Here is a 21,922-nt window from a genome sequence, read left to right on the forward strand (position 1 = left end):
TTCACATCCCCGCTCCTCTCCAGGACCTTTCATCCTCCATCCAGGAAGGGCCCACTGCAGCTCAGTCCATACTGATGAGCTCCCCACTTCCACACACTTGTCCACACATGCACGCCAAGCAAAGCTCCCCGAGCGATTCCCGAAGAGTCCCATCGGGGTCCCGACACTCTCTGTGTGTATCCACCTAGATCCCCTCGATAGTCTGTTTGATAACCTTGACGTGGACAGCACAGAAGGAGAGGTCCCATTTTTAACCAAGGTGGTAAGTTAGCCTTCCTTCAGGTGAGGTACAGCATCCCTTGTTTCTCTGATACTCGCAATCAGATCCGAACACCTCAGCACGTACAATGTCCTTGGTGGGGAGATTCTTGAGGGAGCGACTCTTAGCCAGGGACACCCCATTTCAAAGACCCTGAAGGAAACAGCAGGTTCGGTTACAGGGTCCTTAGCTTTTTCACGGGTGCTACTGACACCGCCGTGCCACGAATGGACCCAGGGCATGCGAACTCTAGGTGGATTCCATATCACTGCCCATAACCCTGCCCATCACCAAGAGACCAAAAGAGCTGTGCACACAGGACGAGGCAGGACTTGATGTTCATCATGTTTTCTTTTCTGAAATCACAGGTGGCCCTGCTGGAAAGGGAGCATGGTAAATATGCTGTCCTCTAGAATCACTCATTGCTTTTGAGCAACCTGGACAATGGGCATTGCTTTTGAGCAACCTGGACAATGGGCAAGCCTCCTTGCAGGCTCCATCTTGAGAGCTACCCAGAATCCAGATCCTGTTGCAATGAGACTAAGGGTCATGTTCCAGACCAAGACCCGAGGCCTCGTGACCCTGGCCCTGGAAGCTACCGTGCTGCTCTTAGGTGCTGTAGGATCGGGTGCTGGGCACAAGGTCTGTTTCCATGGGAATCCATGTGCTGTGATTCGCAGGGTTGGTGTGTGTGTGTCAGGTGTATGAATGCTGTGCTCTCGAACGTGTCTGGTCCCCTCAAAATGGCGATTAATGGTGTCCACGTTCTCAGGGATGTTTCCCATCACTGTCACGTCATGAACGTCCATTCATGGGAAAACTCTTCAACACCTACAATTGAAAGAGGTGTTCTTTCCTTGCAAATACACATCAATTCCCCCAGAAAACAAATCCCGTCGCTAACTAGGAAGGGCTAGACTGTGCCCCAAAGACACAAGTGTGTCTTTTCCAATCCCTGTTACTGAGTCAGTGTCCATGGGGCTCTCCTGCCAAGCTAGGACTCGGGCAAGAATGATCACAGCACCTCCCTCTTGACACTGCACTCACACACACACACATCTCTGCATCAGAGGCCCCACGATGCGTCTTCCCAACCTCATCGCAAGCACTGAGTGCGGGGACACACTTCCTCCCTTCTGCAGGTGGCTTCCGGGGCAGCCACGTACAACAGCCCGTTCGGGGATGACCCGCACAAAGGGGTAGTGGCCAGGGAACAGATGGGGCCAATTCACTCCGTGTTTCTCCATGGAGATCTACCATTTCCCTGCAGATACTGTGTCTAAGAATGCAACTGGCCTTCTCCCAGGGAAATCCCACACCCACCACTGGTCCTTGCTGGGGATCTTGGAGGTGGGTCCAAGAGGTGTCCTATCCAAAGGGGAATGAGGTGGTCTTCAGGGACTGAGCATCACTGGGGGCACCTGGGTCCCCTCCATGCAGGAACGAAGGGTGCTCTGTGCATCGCAACGTGGCCAAAGAGAACCTCAAACCTCAACAGGGGTGACAGGACAATCATCACCCATTTCGCTGGCCATCTGTCCATGCAAGAGGGCCTTGTTAGATTCGGAAGGTTTGGGCCAAGAGACAACTCAAGGGAGTTCAGTGCCTGGGAATGGAAACAGAGCCAAATCAGGGTTTCAGGGTTCTTTGGCAGACAACAAGACTTTCTCTCATGAGAAACATGTATTGGAACAGACTGATTTTCCAACATCTCTTTTTCACACTCGCATGCGCGGAATCCACGGGAGTACCTTTCGCTGCTCTCCGAGGACACTCAACGGGCTTTTCCAGGGTAGTTGCACCAGTCTGCATTCCATGAATTGCATACAAAGTCTCTAATTTTCTGCCTCCTTCCAACATGGGTCCTGGGTTTGAATTCCTGGTTTGGGTCCTCGCCACCCTGACAATGCAACAGCTCAGCATCCTTTGGATTCACATTGCCCTCACAATGCCTTACGTTGAGCATCTTTTCGTATGATGTCTGTCTGACTGGCTGAGTCATTGGTTCCCTTTGCAGCACAGACTACTCCAGTCTTTTTCTCAATTCTTTCATTTGGTGAAATCCCGGTCTTCTTTTGTTTGGTTGGTTTTCTTTGTTGTTCTTCCTTTTTGTCAGTGAACACACCTTTTCTGAAATAAGGATTGCCAAGGGTGTCTCCAATCTGTGGGCTGCCTTTTCACTCTGTTCACTGTTTCAGAAGAGGATGCTTTTCCTGGGCGGTCCTCGTGGGAAGCATCGTGATGCCAACATGAGCGCATTTCCTTGGGCATTTCTCTTCCGCTCCCAGGTGACCCTGCCTATTTGTATGCCAGCACCCTCCTGTTGGCTCGGGGAAGTCATCCAAGGTATTGGAAGTGCAGCTTCTAGAGACCCACCACCGACTTCTTCATATTCAGAAACGTCGTGGCTCGCTGTGTTCCTTTATGGTTCCCTTATCTATTCTAGCAGCTCCTCTGTCCTGAGAGCATCACATTGTATGCTTTAGATCAGTGCTGCATGGAATCCGCTCCCCATTTATTCTAGGAACTGGGGCTTCACCTTAATCTCTTCGGGTCCAAAGACCTCCAGCAGCGCTTGGTGGGTGTGTGTGAGCCCGGGAACGTCTTCCCTTGATCAACATCCCTGTCAGGCCAGCCACTGATGCCCGAGAAATACGCGGGAGAACAGGCCTCCTCTCTCACTCCTGGTTGGTGTCTAGTACTGAGTGATCCAGGAAAGAGTCTGTCTAGCATCCACCATACACAATCATTTATTATCTCAGCGCAGTACACAGAAATCATCAAGGGAACGAAAATGTCCAGTTGCTCACTCCCACTAGCCACACGTCAAGAGTCCCATAACGACTGGAGTTTCTGATGGTTGCGCTGGGAGGGGACAGCGGTCATGGGCACGCAGAACTGACACTGAGGTAACTGCTGCAGCGTCCGGGTCTCATTAGAAGGCATGAAACTCCAATCCCTGTCTCCTCCAAGGGCTCCGGCTCCGCCAGCCCCGTGAACCTCTGAGAGCACTGCAGAAGGGTCAGGCAGATGCTGCACGGCCCAGAGACATCTCAACGCACCTGGGATGAAGGGGTGAGGCGGTTTCTCTCCTAATGGCATTGCTCCTCTTTCAGTTCTTGCAGATCTACTGATAGAGAGCATCGAGGACTACTCCTTCAGTGAGGACAAAGTCTCTTCAGGTAGGGAATGGCACCGAGGAGGGGAACACTGGGACAGGGCTCCCGGGAACATGGGGTTGCCTCTGCCGCTGTGGAGAAGGAAGAAGGTGGGTCAAAAACCACCAAGGAAAGGGATGCTCTGGCACAGGCATGATTTGCTCATGTCACGGTCTCAGGATGAAAAGAACAGACGAGGTGTCCACGGGCTTTTAGGGTAGGCTGGGTTTGTCATCACCACTCAACTCCTTGCGCGGCTCCTTGAAGGATCTTTCCCATCAAAGCTGCTCGTGCCTCCCTTGGCCACTGCCACACGTCAAAGCTTGGTGGAGCAAAGCTCTTTGCTCATGGCCTCTCGGAATGGTGCACAAGAGATTCTGCATCATTCTTGGCACGGGCCCAGACCTGTTCATGCTCAGGACTTGGCGGCCCGAACCGCACTCTCCTGGGCAAGAGACACTACGCGACAATCCGTTCTGGTCTGAGCCAGGAGGTGTAAGACAGGTCTAAATTCTCTCCCTCATAACCTCCACTACCAAACCATCCTGGTTCTCTCCAAGCTGCTGTACTTCAAGGGGACGCCCAGAGCTGCAGAAGGGAAAGTGTACTTCTCCTGGGTTCACTACACAGGCTCCCGTAAATCGTACCTTCTGCCAGCCTTCACACCCCAGCCGAGTCTGACCTGGGGACGTGTTCCCAAGAATGGGATGCCCCCATGCAGCTGCCCTGGAGAGCCCCTGTCGTGGGCCACGGTCCCCTGGGCCTGTGTGATGGGGCTGCTGGACCTGCTTCACACACTTGCTGCCCCGGGTCCACTCTACCTCTCACTAGCTGGCGTCGAAGCATAGCACAGAGCCTCTTGGGAGAAGGGCCAAGGAGTCTTGGTTCCTCTCACAAACCCACCTTGCTGGCCCACAGCCTTGGCCATGCTCCCCACTCCCTAGGCATGCCCAAACGACAAACATTCCTCAGGCCTGCCCAGGGCCCTACACACACCCTGACCCCGTCCATTCCCGGCAAGCCTCAGCAGGAGCACTGGCAGGAATCCTGTGTTTCAGTAACCACACCACTGGACGTTTTCCAGCCCTGAACAGCTGAGGGCACCTGCACAATTTCCCATGCTCCTGTCTCCTGTCTCTGTAACACTTAGGGAAACAGAGGGCATTGCGTTCCCTGAAACACGTCCCTGGGAAGGTCATCCCAGTCCCTGGGCAGACATGGGCTGTGGGGACGTGGTGGGCCATCTCTCCCGGCACTTCCCCAGCAATCCCAGACCCATGACAGCTGCTCCCAGCACAGACGGATCGGGGGATTGATTCCAGGGGACCCAGGATATCTCCTCTCTTTCCTTGGTGGCCCCCTCCTGGACTGGTGGAGCTTGACAGGGGGAAGGACATGGAACATCTCTAGGGGAGGAGGTGGAGGAGGAGGAGGACGACGAAGGAGAGCAGGGAAGGACAGGAACAAGGACAGAGGAAAACAAAGTCCCGCAGAGGCAGTCTTAGGGACAGTGACAGCCTCCAGGGGGGAAAGGATCACACAGCCAGGCTTCCGGGTCTTGGAGAGAATCGGAGGTGGGAAGAGCAGGTGGGCAACCAGAGACCCCCCTGTACCCTGCGGAGATCAAACGACCAAGGCCAGGGAGGACTCGGAGCTAGGGACGCACCCCACTGAGGGCAGAGCCCAGCATCCCCAGAGCAGCAGGCCGTGGGTCGTCACCTGCACTAACTCCCCTTTGTTCTCTCTCAGGGCCAACCCCAGCACCCTTGCTGCTCCCTAACCCGAAGAAGGATTCCACAGAAGGCGATTCCGATGGAAGGAGCCACCCTGCGCCTGTAATTCACTTCCACCTCCATCTCTTGGGCTTCCTCTCTCCTCTGTCCCTAAGTGCCTCCGCCCAGCTCTTCCCCTTTCCCTGCTTTGACAACGCCAACCCTGGAGGCCCTCGTCTCTGGCAGGCACTCGGGCTCTGCATGGGAACTGCTGCATGAAATCCCTGGGAAGCCCTCCTCACCCCTTTCCTCCCATCACCCTGACCCCTCACCGCGGACTCTGGGAAGCAGCCCCGGACAGCAGAGCAGGGAGGAGGGCTGGGAATCGGCAGGGCACGGCTCACCCGGCTGGAGGGGCCTCGGGAAGGGAGGCTGGGCCTGGGTGTCCCCACTTGGTTCTCTGATGCCGGGGAGTCTGTGCTCATGCCCACTTCTGCTCTTGCTCTTAGCTCTCAAGAAACTTTCCTTCTGTGGACTTGGCGCAAACGACAAGGGAAGCAGAAGAAGAGGAGGACTTGGGAACAGGGTGAGTCGGGCAGGAAAAGGGGCCGGTGAACATGGATACACCTTTTCTATCATTGCCCCGTCCCTGTTGTGGGTACCTCAGCAAACAGCACAAAACCCAGGGTGCTGCCGTAGCCTCTGACCACAAAGAGGAGAGGAGAGGAAGATCCCAGTCCCTGCAGGCACTAGGAAGTCCTGAGAACATCCCACGGGGAACCTCCACCTGATCCCTGCAACTCCCTGTGGTGGTTGGGCGCTGTCGTCCAGGAGCTGCTGATCTTGGAGGAAGGGCCCTGGCTGCCTGGAGGGACTGGACCCCAGGCAGCCTAGGCATGGTGACCTTCTGTCAAAGGGCTCCACGCCCCCCATTGAGCCCCTCCCTCTGCACTACCCAAACCTTGCCCTCCCACCCTGCAAAAGCCAGAAGACGGCTTGCTCCTGGACGACACTAGTCGCGAAGAGACAGTGGTGGGGTGGCCTCATCTCCCACTTCAGGCACATGAGAAATGAGCAAACAAGACAGGCCACCGGGCTCACAGGAGCAGGACAGCTCACCCCTCCCAGCACTGCATCCCTGTAGGCGGGGAGTCAGGCCGGGTCTCCAGCTGAGTCATGTCCACCGGCCACTCCCATATGATCTAACCAACACCTCCAGTCCACCGAGCCTCCAAGATGCCTCGTGGGAGGTAGTGGGTCCCCTCATGGCACACTTTGCTTTGTGAGTTTCATACTCTAAAGACTCACCTAGATCCCTCAGTCGGCAGGGGAGACCCACCAGGGAAAGGCCACCCTGCCTACTCCCACCATGCCCAACACCTGCCCACAGCCCGTGGACTGAGCGAACTCACTTCCCATGGCGGTCGGGAGAACGTCGTCTCTGCCACGCCACCTGCAACACTCATGTGGGCAAAGGCTCCCCCCACAGAGAAGGGCATGTCCAGGGCTCTCAGAGATGCTGGGGAAGGGACAGCCCAGCAGGAGGAGGACCCCGCCGTCATGGAGGAGGACGCTCAGGGAAGGGGCCTGAGGGACCCTGGCAGTGTAGCCTTCATTCAGCCCCAGGGGGCCCACAGGAAATTCCCCTTTCTTCAGGTCATGCATGAGTCTTGCAGGGAAACCTCTACCTCAACACCTCAGAAGACACGTCCCGCAAAACCCCACAGGCCTCTGGTAAGGCCCAGGCCACACGCCACTCGCTATCTCACACCACTCTACCCTTGTCTCCACAGCTGCACCACAGGACAGTGTGCCCACCACCCCAAGGTACCAGAGGCTCCTCGGGTGCTCCGACAAAGGAAGCCAGGACGGCCCTGGGGCCTCACTTGCGGCTCCGATTTGGGCCCGGAGGAGGATTCGGCGTGAACGTACAGGGAAACATGTCTGCAGGAACGGCTCTCTTACGCCTGACCTCCGTAGGCCAAAGAGACGACTTCTGGGCAGCCCACCAGAGGACGGCACTGGAGCCCCGAGGACGAGACGAGAGGACCCTCTGAGTCGGCCGCCACACCCAGAGTTGGCTGCCCAGGACCTGCTGATGACGGACACTTGGAACACGAGGCAACCACCTGGGCCCACAACAGTCCATTGTGTGGGGAGACTGGGCCACCTGGGACTGGGCGGGACAGCAGCCTTCCCTTTGTCTCCCCTGTCTGCTGTAGGGGCTGCTCCTCCTCCCGCTGTCCCCTGCAGTCCCCGACAACCCTGCAGAGCATGACACATGCAGGACGAAGCGGCACTGCCAGGGCCCCTTGACCACCCCGGGATCGACTCGAGGGGCAGCAGCCCTACCCCTGCTGGATTCCCCAAGGGTGCCGCACCCGAACCGCCCCCGTCGCTTCGACACACAGGATCGTGACCAATGCTGGGCTCAACACTGGCAGCAGCCCCACAAAACGGGCCCCACTCAGCCTGTGTGTTTGGCAGCAGCAAGAGGTTTAGGGAGGAGAGGCTCTCCCCTGCACTCAGCGGCCTCTTCCTTTTGCAACTCAGACAGCAGAGGCCTCCCCCAGCTGGGCCTCTGCCACCTGACCAGGAACGACCCACGCGGAGGGACAGCTCTACGCCCCTATTCAGCAGGAAGAAGCTACAGAAGATGAGACCGTCCTCCTTCAACAACCTTAACCACGCAAGGCTCCGCACTGGTCAGGGGCACACGAGAGGGAGGGGAAGGCTAGCTGAGCGCCAAGCAGGAGCTGGCACGCCACACCGCCCCCCAACCTGTGATACGGGGGACATCCCTCAGGCGCTCTGACTGCCCTCAAGCTGAGGAAAGGAAAAAACAGATTCTCCACAGATGGAGATCAAAACCTGGGAAGACCGGAGTCTCCCTCGGTTTGTAAAAGTCCTCGTGATTCTGTAGGAAGAGGCCTGCTTAACGAGAGCCTAGCGACCTGCTAGAGGCCCGGATCTCCGTTTCCTGAAGCCCTGACATCTCCCTCCCCTCCACGACACTAAGGGAGGCTGAGGCTGAAGGAAATGTCTGTAGGGACAGAGTTTCTTTTCAAACCTGCAGTCCCTTGAGAAGGACCTGTGAGAGGAGGAAGGTAACATTCCTCCAGGAAGCTCCGTACCATCTTTCAACTCATGCCTTCCTAGCAGGAAAAACCACCTCCCCTTCACAAGAGCAAAGCCAACTGTATCCTCGGTGTCCTCTGCCCTCCTGCCACATTCTTGCAAAACCTCCCTTTTGCTTGACCTCCTCCAATGCCATCCCAGAGAGTCAGCCTCCCGTCACAACCCCAGCAAGCAAGCCCTTTCCACCCAAGGGTCGTATCCCTGTGCCTTAATAAAAACTGCCTCCTGCCAGCAGAGCCGTCTCAAGACTTCTTTCTTGACCATCGGCCTTGAATGCTAACCTCTTTCCTACATCAGTCCTGTCTCCTGTAGGGCTCCTGTGGAAACAACCCTGCAACACGGGCCCATTTCTGTCAACCCTTCCGACTCCATCCACCTCACCCACTGCACATTCTGTGTCCTCCGAGGACTGGACCCTTCTGTGATTCTTGCACTCAAACACTAACATGGCCCCTCTTTCAGTCCTCGACGTGGTTGACGTTGCCCTTCTGACTCCCCAGCCTCCCATCCTCACTTTCTTTGTCTCGCAGGTTTATCTGATCCATAGGTTCTCATCACCAACACACTACAACCGGTTTCTGCTCCTGAGTAGAGGACTCCATTCCTTTCCTTTCTCATCAAGCTCAAATCTTAACTCTCAGATGTTTGTCTCACAACTTTCAAAATTCTTCTTTCCCCTAATGCCTCTCTACCAGTTTCTCTTCTTCCTTTTTCAAGCCGCCCTCCCTCCCTCCCTCCCTCCCTTCCTTCCCTACATGATCTTTTCATTGTTTGTATTCTTTCCCCCCTCCCCCTCTTTCCTTTTCTCCTTCTGTTCTGTTAGTCCCCACAAAGCACTTCAGTACTTTTTAACCTAGTGTTCTGGGACTCACTCTTTGTGTACAAGACCCAGGAGCTCATGGCAATTCGTTCCCTATTATAAAGGATGAAGGGAGACCCACACGGGGGCAGCTCAAAGGTCTGCTTCTCTGCAAGTCAACGGGAAGTTCAGGGTCATGAACCCTGGCCTTCCACACTAGAGCTGGACACGGGCTACGCTAAGCATTCCCCACAATCCCCTGTATCCAAGACCCTGAGCATATGGGCTGTCCCACCAGAGAACTGAAGAGTTTCATTTCTCGGCTGAAATGAGCCTCGAGGCAAGCCGCTGCCCGAGTGTCTGGAAAAGTCACTGGCATCAACACGACTCACGGGTATATAGTCTTTGAAACGGAAACATCAAAAATTTAAGCAGCAGTTGACGTGGTATGAGGCTACCATGTAGAAAGATCTATCAATTCCGAAAAGGAACAAGGCACGCGACTACAAGTGGCTTGCAGGTGTAGACGCAAGGACCGTTCCTGAAGGGAGGGGCTGGAACGCGTTCCTTGAGTCAGGGAAAGGGAAAAACTTGAGTGAGCGATCCTGCCACAGCCCCTCGTGCTCTGGCCATTAGCACAGGGTTCACACTGCACAGGAACACGGGCAATGCTGGAGCACAGCACGGAGAGGTCTCACGTGCCTCACCTCACTCCCGGTGTGCTGTGTCCTGGGAAGACAAGCCTTGTATTTGCTGACAATGTGGAAGAGCCTTCAGCCATGGGTCCCTGGTGCCAGGGACATCAGAGCTCGTTCATCCTGGATCGCAGCACACCCATCTCCCCAGTGTGGGAGAGCCTTTAGTCGGGGCTCTAACCTCGGGAGACACGAGAGAACTCACCCTTCCGAGGAACGGAGAAGTGATACACATGGGGGGAACAACTCCAGGGCAGTGCTCACCTCTGTACACAGTAAGACCACTGGAGACGCACCTCAGCGATGGAAAGAAGATGGGGGACCCTTGTTTCAGAGAGCTCTGCTCTTCTTCATGTCCAGGACCTCACACGGGGTAGAAGCCATGTGCTGGGATTGCTGCACAAGAGCTCACAGCAACATACATCTCTTCGAGGCCATGGGCACATTCCCACAGACAGAAACCAATTGAATGTCATCTTCAGGGAAAAGCATTTAGGCCAGCCACACCCTTAGCCAGCACCCGAGGATCCACACCGGCGGCAACCCCGACAAATGCGATCAACGTGGAAGAGCCGTTCGATACAGCTCTCACATTTGGAGACACCGGACAACTCAGAGCAGAGAAACCTGTGTCTGTCATCACTGGGGCCCCACCTGTACCCAGAGCGCCCACCTTGCTCACCGCCACAGAAATCACACAGTACAAACCCTTGTCTCCCGTCACTGAGGCAGAGCCTTCAGCCAGAAGTGGGCCCTTTCCCAACACCAGAGAACTCACACAGGGAGAGCCACTAGCGCGGTATCCTGGTGGGAGAAGCTTCAGGTGGGGCTCAGGCCTGAGGCTCCCGCTACCATCTCAGAGTGTGCTTCATCCCTCACATGGGAGCGAAGGTGCAGGCACCCCTGGGACCCCCTGCATCATCGCTGTGGCTGAATGCGAGGACATCCCATCAGGGAATCCCATTCCTCACGGAGCCAACACAGGAAGGACCTGGCAGGATTCGCACACAAGAAAATCCTCCGGGTCTGATGAGCAAAGGAATGGGCTCAGCTATCCCTTCTTCCCTAGCCAGCAATGACACCCTCACACCGAGGGATCACTGATCCCAACGCAACGAGGGGAATTTCTTCCCCGGACACTCCCATCAGAGAATCACTGGGCAACTACCTCCCAAGGAATTCCTCGGGGTGACTCTGAGATACAAACTCAGACACTGCAAACACAGACAGCGGGGCCCCGTTCTGAGGGATGCGGAATGCGTTAGTCCAGTAACCAATAGCTAGAAATCAAGCACATCTGCTCTGATCCAGGAGTATTTCCATAAAGGCCAGTCTCACAGAACAGGCGGGTCTAACAACCGTGCACACTGTGCCAAGTAAGAAAAGGGGACTTCTCCTTCAGGAGCTCTCACAACAGACACAGGTACTGTCTCTTGGTACAAATTAATTGCATGCTTAGAAATATATATATTTACTTCACTTCACTTATTGGAGATCGACAGAGCTAGCGAGGGAGCAAGAACAGCTGGGGTCCGACAGCGGAGAAGAGGGAGAAGGGTGCCCAATACAGGGCTTGATCCCCCAGGATCCAGGGATCCTGACCTCAGCCAAGGGCAGATGATTACCCAACTGCACCACCCGGGGGCTGGCAAATTAATTTCATCTTTTACAAAGATGCTCTTCTGGAAGACAGGGCACCAAAACCTCCACAGTTCAGCATCAGGCAGTGAGGGCTTCCTCCCTGTCTATGAGAACATGGAAGCCAAAGGTTTTTCTCCACCACCAAGAAGAGCTACATATCTCTGGGCCTGAGAGGGTATACAACCACTGCAGATGTGGAAATACTCCCCGATTCGGTAGATTTTAGAACAGGATGGCGTTCTTACGGTCCCTTCCAAAAAGACAAAGCCTGTCTAGGAATGCCTGCGAGGTTCTTTCAGTTAAGGGACCAGCTTTTGGCTTTGGCTCAGGTTATGATGTCAGGGTTATGGGACTGAGCCCCGTGTCAGGCTATGGAAGGAATGTGGAGCCTGCTGAAGGGTCGTTCTCATCCCCTGCAACACACACAACCCGCAAAAAAAAAAAAAAAAAAAAAAAAACCCACACACAGGAGAGAGTGAGTGAGAAAGAGAGAGAGAAAGAATGTGTGCGGCAGTCCACTAAGACAGCCATTTGTAAAGATGCCCGGGATTCTTTGCTCTAGATGAATGGCCCAATAAAGCAAGTGTGGGCAGAAAGTTGATCATCAAGAGAATGTCTATTTATAAGATCAGGCAGCAATAACTCAGGACTCTGCTAAAAGGGGCAACCTGGAGTTCAGATGTCTTGTGTGGGGCAGGGACTTGCAGAACCTTCTCCACATGTGCCACTAAGTCATCTTCCCCAAGCAGCCCACTCTGGACATTCTGGTTAAGGGTACATCTCCACGTTAATCGACAAGAAGAGGCTCTCTTTGCCTCCGGAAGAAAGACAGAGGCCGGCAATAAAGACACCCAAGTCAAGGCCTGAACCTCAACCCAGGTGGGAGGTTCAGAACCAAGACAACTTACCACTGCGATGGCACGTGCACCAGCGAGACGACAGCGGTCACACTCCTGGACGTGCTGCACTTCCATCTGGATTGAAGAGACAGAAGCCAGACGCTCTTGATGCTGCCCAGTAGGCCACGTCCCCTGAGCCTCGAAGCGCCACCTGTAAAAACAAGGAGAGCATTCAGTCGAGGTCTCAGGACCCGCACGTGGGGAGACACAGAGTCACCCATGATGGAAGCAGGCCCCTCCGTCCCAGCAGGGAGTGCAGGTTCAAGGAGGCCAAAACAACAGGGCCCCGCCATCTGTCAAAGTCTTAGCATTGCTGCTGGAAGGCCTTCCCCTAAAGCATGCTGGGCAAATTGCTTGCCAGGAGTTCCATGAGGCTGAAAAGGGCGTCTGGTCTTTCCTTGCTAAGACATGCCTCTCATGGGCCCTGGTATTCAACAAGGAAAAAAAAAAAAAAAAAACCAACAACGACTGACTACCTTCCCCTTCCACAACACCCTTCCGCTTCAGGGTCATGACTATGGCAGAGTTCACACTGTGCGCATTTTGCCCTGATAAACGCCAACCCTCCAATAAAGCACAGAGCAGAGTGTCAGGCTTGAGCACCCCAGCGACCTGGCTGGCTGCTGTGGCTCCCTGGGCCTCCCTCCTTCGCTCCCTCCTGGCTCTAATCCTTTCCAATAAGCATCTGCCTGGGCCCTGGGACTCTGGTTGTCCCCAGGTGCCCCGGGCCCTGGGTACAGGCCGTGAAAGACAGATGAGGGGCTACAGACTCCAGCCGGCCGGCCCTGTGCTCCCCTCAACCCAACCACCGTGGTGACCAATGTGGGCCCAGATGCCAGATCCAACTGCAGCCCCCGCCTTCCTGCTCAAACACAGGGTCGCCCCCGAAGCAAGGCACATCGGCCCCAAATAACCTGCCCCTTTGCCCCCACCCCACCGGCCTGAATATCCCCTGGGGACAGAAACCCCAGAAGACAACACAACCTCCATTCCAGTCAGCACATTTCACTCATCCTCACGTCTTGCACAGGCTGTCTGATGGGTCCAGAAAAATCCACCTACGGTATGGCCCACGTGCTGCTCTGATGTGAGGAACCCTTCACCTCCCCAGAGTTTGAAAGGTCACCTGACCCATTTTGGAGGGCTGTCCCAGCGACCACGCCCACTTCTCCTGCCAGCCTGGGACTCTGCCTGCAGAAAAAGAACAAGAAAGAACAAGAGTTGGTGATAATGTGAAGAAATAGGAACCTTGTGTACTGATGGTGGGGATGAAAACTGCTGCAGCCATTATGGAAAACAATGTGGGGGTTCCTCAAAAATTTAAAAATAGAACTGTCATATGTTCCAGTAATTCCATCACTGGGTATTTACTCAAACAAAATGAAAACATTTGAAAAGATACGTTTATATTGCAGCACTATTTACAGTAGGCAAGATATGGAAGAGCCCGGCAATAGATGAGTGGATAAAATGACGTGGTGTATATATAGATATATATATAGAGAGAGAGAGAGATAGAGATTATATAGATAGCTAATAGACTAGTACTTGGCCAGAGAAAAGAATGAAATCTTAACATTTGCAACAACATGGATAAATCTAGAGGGTATACTACTAAATGAAATAGGTCAAAGAAAGACAAATATCCTATGATTTCAACCATATGTGAAATTTAAGAAACAAAACAAAGCATAAAAGTGACCCAAAAAAAGAGACTCACAAATATAGAGAACAAACTGGTGATTACCAGAGGGAAGGTGCGTGGAAAGAGGGCATGAGACAATGAGGGTGTGTCATTTAAAAGGAAAAACAGGGGCGCCTGGGTGGCTCAGTGGGTTAAGCCACTGCCATCAGCTCAGGTCATGATCTCAGGGTCCTGGGATCGAGTCCCACATCGGGCTCTCTGCTCAGCGGGGAGCCTGCTTCCCTCTCTCTCTCTCTGCCTGCCTCTCTGACTACTTGTGGTTTCTCTCTGTCAAATAAATAAATAAAATCTTTAAAAAAAAAAAAAGGAAAAACAAAACTCTATCTGAAGTCAATATTATTGTCTATGTAGAAAATCTCAAGTATCTTATAAAAAAAATCTATTGGAAGTAATGAGGAAATACCAAAACATCATAGAATACAAGGTCAATGTAAAAAAGTCAACTATTTTCCTATATCTGAATAAAGAATTGAATTCCAAATTTTCAAATGAAAAAAATACTCTTTACAATACACCCCTAAAAAGGGTACTCAAGTATAAAATCTAACACAATACATATACACAGGAAGGCAAAACTGATGGAAGAAATCAAAGATCTAAATAAATGGAGAGAGAGTTCGTATTCATCAGTAGCAAGACTCAATATGGCTAAGAGGTCAATTCTTTCCAACTTAATCGATAAATTCAATAAAATCCAAATAAAACCTCACAGTTATTTTGCAGATAATAACAAGAAGATTCTGAAGTTTACACAGAAAGGCAAATATCTAGAAGAGCCAACACACTGGACACCTGGGTGGCTCAGGTCATGATCCCAGAGTCCTGGGATCAAGTCCCGAGTCAAGCTCCTTGCTCAGAGGGGAGCCTGCTTCTCCCTCTGCCCTCTCTGCCTGTGACATCCCCTGTTTGTTCTCTCATTCTGACAAATAAATAACATCTTTAAAAAAAGTTTAAAAAAAAATAGAATAGCCAACACAATGTGGAAGAAAAATGAGAATTCACCTCACCTGGTCTTGAGACTTACTATAAAGCTACTAGCCACCAAGACAGTGTGTTAGTGCTGAGAGAGACACACAGATCAACAGAACAGATTACAAGGACCAGGAATAGATATACCAAAATAAAGTCAAACATTTTTTAACAAAGGCACAAAAGGAATAAAAGGAGAAAAGATAGTCTTTCAACAAATGGTGCTCGAACAACCAAACACTCATGCAAAAGAAATGAAACTAGACACAGACCTTACACAAGTATTAACTAAAAATGAATCAGAGATATAAATATAAAAATACAGGAGAAAAATCTCTAGGACACTGGTTTGGGGGATGGGTTTTTAGATTCAACAGCAAAAGCATATTCCACAGGGAAAAGCATGTGTTGGATATTATTAAAAATAAAGTCTTCTGCTCTGTGAAAGACATTTTTAAGAAAATGAAAGGATAAGGCACAGACAGGGAGAAAATATTTGGAACACAGGTATCTAATAAAGGCTTTGTGTCCAACATCACAAAAGAGCTCTTAGTGATTCAATAATAAGAAAAGAAATGACCAAATGACAAATATGCAAAAGATTTGAACAAACTCTTCACCAAAGATATAAGGATAGCAAATAAATACACAAACAGATAGATGCTCCACATCACCTCAGTGGGAAAATGCAGACAACATGACACAGGTATTGGAATGGTTACATCAAAAATAATGACAGTGCCAATTTCAGGTCCAGAATCAGAACAACAAGATTCTCATTCATAGTTGGTAGGAACAAAAACTGATACAGCAACTTTGTAGAAATAGTTTGGCAATTTCTTGCGAAGCTAAGAAATTGACAAATACATACATTCATAACAAACACAGCAATTTCACATCCTATGTTTTTGAAAACTTGTGTTTTAAAACCTACATGTGAATATTTCTAGCACCTTAATCCAAATGGTCCCAAACTGGGAGAATCAAGCATCCATGGGTTAACCAATCTGAAATCATGTATGCAACTCTGAAATCATGTATGTGTATTCTGGAACTGAACTATCAAATAAATGAAATCCTGATGTTAGCTGGATTCTCACTGTTAGTGCAGGAGATTACAGACAAGCAAGGAGAGAAGGTTAGAAGGTTAGAAAGTTCTGTCTGGTAATGCTTACAAGAGGAGACAACAGTGTGAATACTTAGCTTACTATACATACAGATGGTTACATATTAAAATATTTTTAGACATGTGTATATACATGAGTGAGTATACACATATTCCCTGTTCAGTTAGCTGAGAGGGTCTTTGAGCAATGACTTAACAGTCAAAACAGACACACCTAGTCCCCCAATCTTGGTTTCTCATACTATGCTCCAATGAAAAGAACCAGAACTACTTAGGTGGAAAAAATGGCCAGTTCTAGGGCATGAAAGACATAAGATGCACCTGGAAAATCTACTGCCACAGAGTAAGGTAGAAATATTCAAACAATAACCGGGTATGTCAATAGACACAGGAAGCGACAGAAGGTGCTTTTTAAAAAACTTATTTACTTTTTTTTGAGAAAGTAGGAAAAGGAGAGAAAGCATAAGCAGCAGGGAGGAGCACAGGGAGAAAAAGAGAATTTCTATTTATTTATTTATTTATTTGACAGAGATCACAAGTAGGAAGAGAGGCAGGCAGAGAGAGAGGGGGAAGCAGGCTCCCTGCTGAGCTGAGAGGCCGATGTGGGGCTCGATCCCACGACCCCAGGACCACGACCTGAGCCGAAGGCAGAGGTTTTCACCCACTGAGCCACCCAGGCACCCTGAGAGAGAGAATTTCAAGCAGGCCCCACACTCAGCAAAGAGCCCAACCTGGGGATGGATCCCAGGACCCTGAGATCATGACCTGAGCTAAAATCAAGAGTCAGACACTCAACCAACTCAGCCACCCAGGTGCCACTAGAAGATGCTTTTACTAACCAACCTGGAACAACTTGAGCAACAAAAGGAACAAGGTATCATTGTACTAGAACCAAAATATAAAATAACTAGCCACGAATTCGTGCTGATATAAATGGATTAGTAAATAGGAGAGAACAGAAAAATCTCCTATGCAGAATTCCTGATAATTTATGTACATAATCATGTAGCTACTCCAACAGGAAGGAGGTATAGTGTAAGTGGTATAGTGTAATTGCCCACTTCCTTCCAAGGAGTACAGTATGAGGACAGAGAAAACAAAGTAATAAGTCATGTCCAGAGCACTAACCCTTGATATGATAAGACCAAAGGACATTTTATCTCTGTGGTCTTCCTCCAAGAAACCCATAACCTCAGTCTAATCATGAAACAACAGCAGACAATTCCCAGTTGAGGGACATTCTACAAAACACCTAACTGTACTCCTCAAAACTGCCCAGGTTATAAAAACTTGGGAAGTCTGAGAAATTGTCACAGCCAAGGGGAGCCTAAAGAAATGACTAAGTGAAAGGTGGCATTCTGAAACAGAATACCTGCATGGGAGAGAAAACACCAGGGTCAACTATCAAAAGACAAATCACATCCCATAAAATAAGAGTTTGCAATCCATAAAATGGACAAGCACTAGTATCCCTAATCTATAAAGAGCTAGACACTGAAGAAGAAGAAAAACAAAAAAAGCCACAAACCTAAGAGCAAAATGGGCAAAAGATATGAACAGAGGGTTCACAGAAACGTAAATACACCTTTCAGATACATGAAAAAATACTTAACCTCACTCATAGATAAGAAGCTTGCAGAGATAAACTTCATAAAATACCACGTTTCTCTTTCCACTGCCAAAATTCCAGAAGTTGAACCACATGTTCTATGGGAGAAGCTGTGGACAAACTAGCATGCATGTGGTGTCGATGGGAGTGACACAAAATGATACCAAAATCCTGAATGATCGAGTTATCAATTCTATGCACCCGTTGACTGGCAGCACACTTCTAGGAATTTATCAGATAGAAAAAAACTTTATGTACAAGGTCATTCACTAGAACATGGTTTGTAATAGCAAAAGGTTTGAAATAGTGCATAACTAATAATAACCAGTTAACGAACTATGGAACGTCCATGCTTGAATTACTGTGCAGTTATAACAAAGAAACAATACATGTTTGTTTAGATACAGATGTCTTGGACGGGCTTTTAAGAAGTGACAAAAAATCAAAGAAAGAACAGAAAATCATGTATAGACTCCTTACTCAAAGTGTGGCTCCCTGAGCAGCAGAGTCAGCTTCACCTGGGAGCTTTTTAGAAATGCAAAACCCAGGGTCCCCACCAGATCTACTAAATCAGCATCTGCATTTTAACAGGATGCCAGTGGTATACAGCTGCATCTAAGTTCTGAAAGCCCTAAAGATGATGGATTCCCTTCTAAATAACAGTAGGGGGCATACAAGAGTATCTTTTACCTGAAAAAAGCAGCACTGCTAGGACAAAGAAGACAGACAGACATATCTACAGCAAGAGGACCATAACTCCAGTTTGTCTGGTACTGTCCCAATATAGACAGCTGTACCATCATAACTTTATGGAACCTCTTTCATTCTCAGTGGAAGTGTCTCAGTTGAGATGAAAAATGTCACCCTTCCTAGAGGGAACATCACTTAACCTTTAACCATGTTATTACTAATTCAGAAGTATTTTATTAAAAAGAGAGAGAGAGAGAGAGAGAGAAGACCAGTCAGGAAAAAACACAGACTGAAGAAAAGCAGTGAGCCAAGGATGGTTGGGCAACAAACCCAAGGAGAGGCAACGTCTGGGGCAAAAGGGAAAGACAACTTTGTGAGGAACAGTAAGGAGATGTATCAGAGTTAAGAAAGGAAAGCTAGCAGGCAAGTGTCAGAGACAACAGAGACTGAGGGTTATGCTGCAGGATGGTCAAGTAAGACTAAAGCCAAAAACTGGATTTGACTACAATTTGGTAGCCTTTTCCAGAGCTCAGGTGAATGTCGAAGAAGCAAGAATGCATTCATGAAGTTGAAATATGAATGAGAAATGCAGAAACCAAAGCCAGAACAGTCGGCTATTCAAGCTAGAGATGTGAACAAGCTGACACAAACCCTTAGGGAGAGTCATCTGGAGGACGTGTGGTCCCTCCATTCCACCAGATCTTCAAAGTCCTATTCCTGGATCAAGCAGGACCATGAGAGGGCTGTCCACTCAGACCTCATTGTTTGGACCCCTGAAAAGCATCCATACACTTCTAGTACAATGCTGTGTCTATCAGAAATGATTATAGGCAATTTCAGTGTTGTTATTAGAAAAATCAAAGGAAGTTTTACAACTTGCACAACTCTGTGAAATTAAGAGTCCTGCTTCTCATTCTACCAACTGTTCTTTGAATTTGCTTGATATACTTGATACACTTCCCTTCAAGTAATTCTTGCCTATTTCTATCTTTTCGGGGTTTTTTTTTAAGATTTTATTTATTCATTTGACAGACAGAAATCACAAGTAGGCAGAGAGGCAGGCACAGAGAGAGAGGGAAGCAGGCTCCCTTGCTGAGCAGAGAGCTCAATGTGGAGCTCGATCCCAAGACCCTGGGATCATGACCTGAGCCAAAGGCAGGGGCTTTCACCCACTGAGCCCCCCAGGAGCCCTCTATTTTTTTGTTTTAAAAATATGATTCCTTTCAAATTTTAGAATACTCATTTTGAAACAAAGTGGAAATAAACAAAAAGATCACTTGGGATGTGTTCATTTTCTGCTCTTAGTGGAGGAGGGACAGCTGAGGAAGAAGGAAGGAAGAAGGAAGTTAGAAGAGACTTGGCCTGCCTTGCAGTTCCTGGATTTACCTGCCTACACAGCTCCACATACAAGATACTTACGTGTCCATGTGTGGCTCAGATAGATGTTGAGCTTAGACATGATACTTTTCACTGAGTGAATGTAAACATTTGTTTCTTATTGATTTATTACCAATTTAGGTTCTGTGACAGAGAAAAATTAAAAACATGAGAAGATGAGTTTAACATTTACCAGTAACCTAAAGGAGGAAACACTATGGCTTTTTCAGAACTGATGTGGGAAAAATTAAAAATTAAAAATCTCAAGCCACGCTGTTCATCTGTTTTCCTGTGAACACTATTAATCCCCGGAAGTCAGAAAATCCAAGCAACCTCTGGAAAAAAGAGATGCGGTGTTTAAGGCAAGATAAAAAATAAATGTTTAATGTTTGTTTCTTACAACTTTCAAAAGGTCTTAATAAGAAACTATCTTTGCCTTTATTAACAGTTACAAAATGAGCCGTGGCCTGGGAATTCGCAGACCTGACTTAACCATGGTTCTGCCACCAACAAACTGCATGATCTTGGTCAGTCACCTTCTCAGACTCAAGTTTTTTTTTTTTCATTTTTCAAATAAGGCCAAAGCAGATAACCTCGTGCCTGCACTACCATCCTGTACGTCTATAAGGCCAGGAGAGCAGGAACCTCTGCATCTTTCTAGACGCCATCAACAATGGCAAATGGGGAATGGAAAATGAGGGGAGGAGTGGGTATTCAGGGAGGGGTGATGACAGAATTTCCTTCGCTATGGCTGGTGAGCCTTTCATCCCGACCATGCCCTCACAAACTCTCCAAAAGGGTGACATTTCCTGTGTAGCCTGCATGCCCACCCTCTCAGCTCCAGCTCACCTCGCTCTCTTAAATTTGTCCCAGACCTTCCACCGTCACACAGCCTTCGATGCTTTCAGGATACTGTCATGCTTATACATAACAAATAACAAATGAATACATAATAAATAATAACTGGGGACCTAGGCAATGTTAGAGTCAGGAAAGGGCCTTGGTGGCTAGCTAGTAGAGCCTCTTCCCTCTTCCATTGCACAAATGAGTTAACTGAGCAATGAAGGCCCTAGAGAATTGTCAAAGCTCCAACAAATACAACAGCAGCTAACAAAATGTGAGTTTCAGAATAATCTTGTCGACTATTCATTCAGGGCTCAGGAAATGCTTCTTGAGACCCTTTGACTTAGAGGGCTCAACCAGAGTCAAATGCGCCATGCTTTTAACGTGCTTCCAAAGGAATGTTAGGTCCCATTTCGGTACGTCCTAGGTGTCTAGCATTGCCATCCCTGAGGCCCAAGTTTTCCCCGAGGAAATTCTGTCATGGGGCCCCAGTTCCTCTGGCGTGGTGTCTGGGTGCTCCCGAGTCAGAGCTCAGATGAGGGACAGCCTCTCCTCGCTACACCTCTTGCTTCTGCCAAACACACAGGCTGAGCGGGGCCCATTTTGTGGGGCCGCTGCCAGTGTTGAGCCCAGCATTGGTCATGGTCCTGTGCGTGGAAGAGACAGGGGCAGTTCCGAGGCAACACCCTCGGGTAATCCAGCAGGGGTAGGGTTGCTGCCCCTCGAGTCGATCCCAGGGTGCTTTCCAAGGACATGAGCCCTGAGTTGGCTGTCTCTGGAAAGGAGTGTTCTTTTGAAGAGGAAAAGTCGGTTTCAAGAACCCACCTTTGTGCATGTTCCCGTCTAACTCTGGTGGCCTTTCCAAATATGTCGCTTAACTAAGCTAGACAACTTGAGGTCACCCTCAGAAACATGGCCACATTAGCTCGTGGGTGGGCAGTCCCCTTGCTCCTTATTCTGCGGGCATAACACCGGGACCCCATGGGCTCAAGGTTCATTCAGCAACTGGACCATGCGATTGATTCCTCCACGATTGTGGAACTCAACGAGCACCTTGACCAGCTGGATGGGGCTGGGATGAGGAATTCTTTCCCTCAAAGCCAGAGAACACACACCACTCCACAGAGTTCTCTGGGGACTTATGGGGACAATGAAGGACCTCGCTCTCCACCTGGAGTGGAGGGTGCACTTGGGGTGCCCTTATCTCCCGGACAAGTTTTCTCCCACTCACCGGCGATTCCTACTAACGAGGATCTCCCAGCGGGACCTCCAGTCAAAAGGGTTTCTTGCAATGGTTTCTTC

General features: G+C 49.8%; 2 protein-coding genes across 4 annotated transcripts in view; one reads left to right on the forward strand and one right to left on the reverse strand.

Moving 5' to 3' along the window:
• The window catches only part of LOC309859319 (uncharacterized protein), a gene marked incomplete at its 5' end in the record, with an annotated part of 104,468 nt that extends 97,177 nt beyond the window's left edge, over positions 1 to 7,291 (forward strand). Inside the window, one exon of the mRNA XM_082719976.1 lies at positions 6,923 to 7,291. Within this exon, the coding sequence (XP_082576102.1) occupies positions 6,923 to 7,055 (133 nt within the window). The 3' untranslated portion in view covers positions 7,056 to 7,291. The remainder of the gene's footprint in view (positions 1 to 6,922) is intronic.
• The window catches only part of LOC309859736 (uncharacterized protein), a 281,535-nt gene that overhangs the window by 155,353 nt on the left and 104,260 nt on the right, over positions 1 to 21,922 (reverse strand). For 2 of the 3 annotated variants that reach the window (XM_082720826.1, XM_082720825.1), the window contains one exon: positions 19,820 to 19,921. In XM_082720826.1, the coding sequence (XP_082576952.1) occupies positions 19,820 to 19,859 (40 nt within the window). In that variant the 5' untranslated portion in view covers positions 19,860 to 19,921. Of the gene's footprint in view, positions 1 to 12,332; positions 12,453 to 13,427; positions 13,493 to 19,819; positions 19,922 to 21,922 lie in introns of those variants that run through there. The other variant, XM_082720828.1, reaches the window with a different exon arrangement.

The sequence above is a fragment of the Mustela nivalis genome (genome assembly GCF_964662115.1).
Source record: "Mustela nivalis genome assembly, chromosome: 2".
NCBI classification, from domain to species: Eukaryota; Metazoa; Chordata; class Mammalia; order Carnivora; family Mustelidae; genus Mustela; species Mustela nivalis.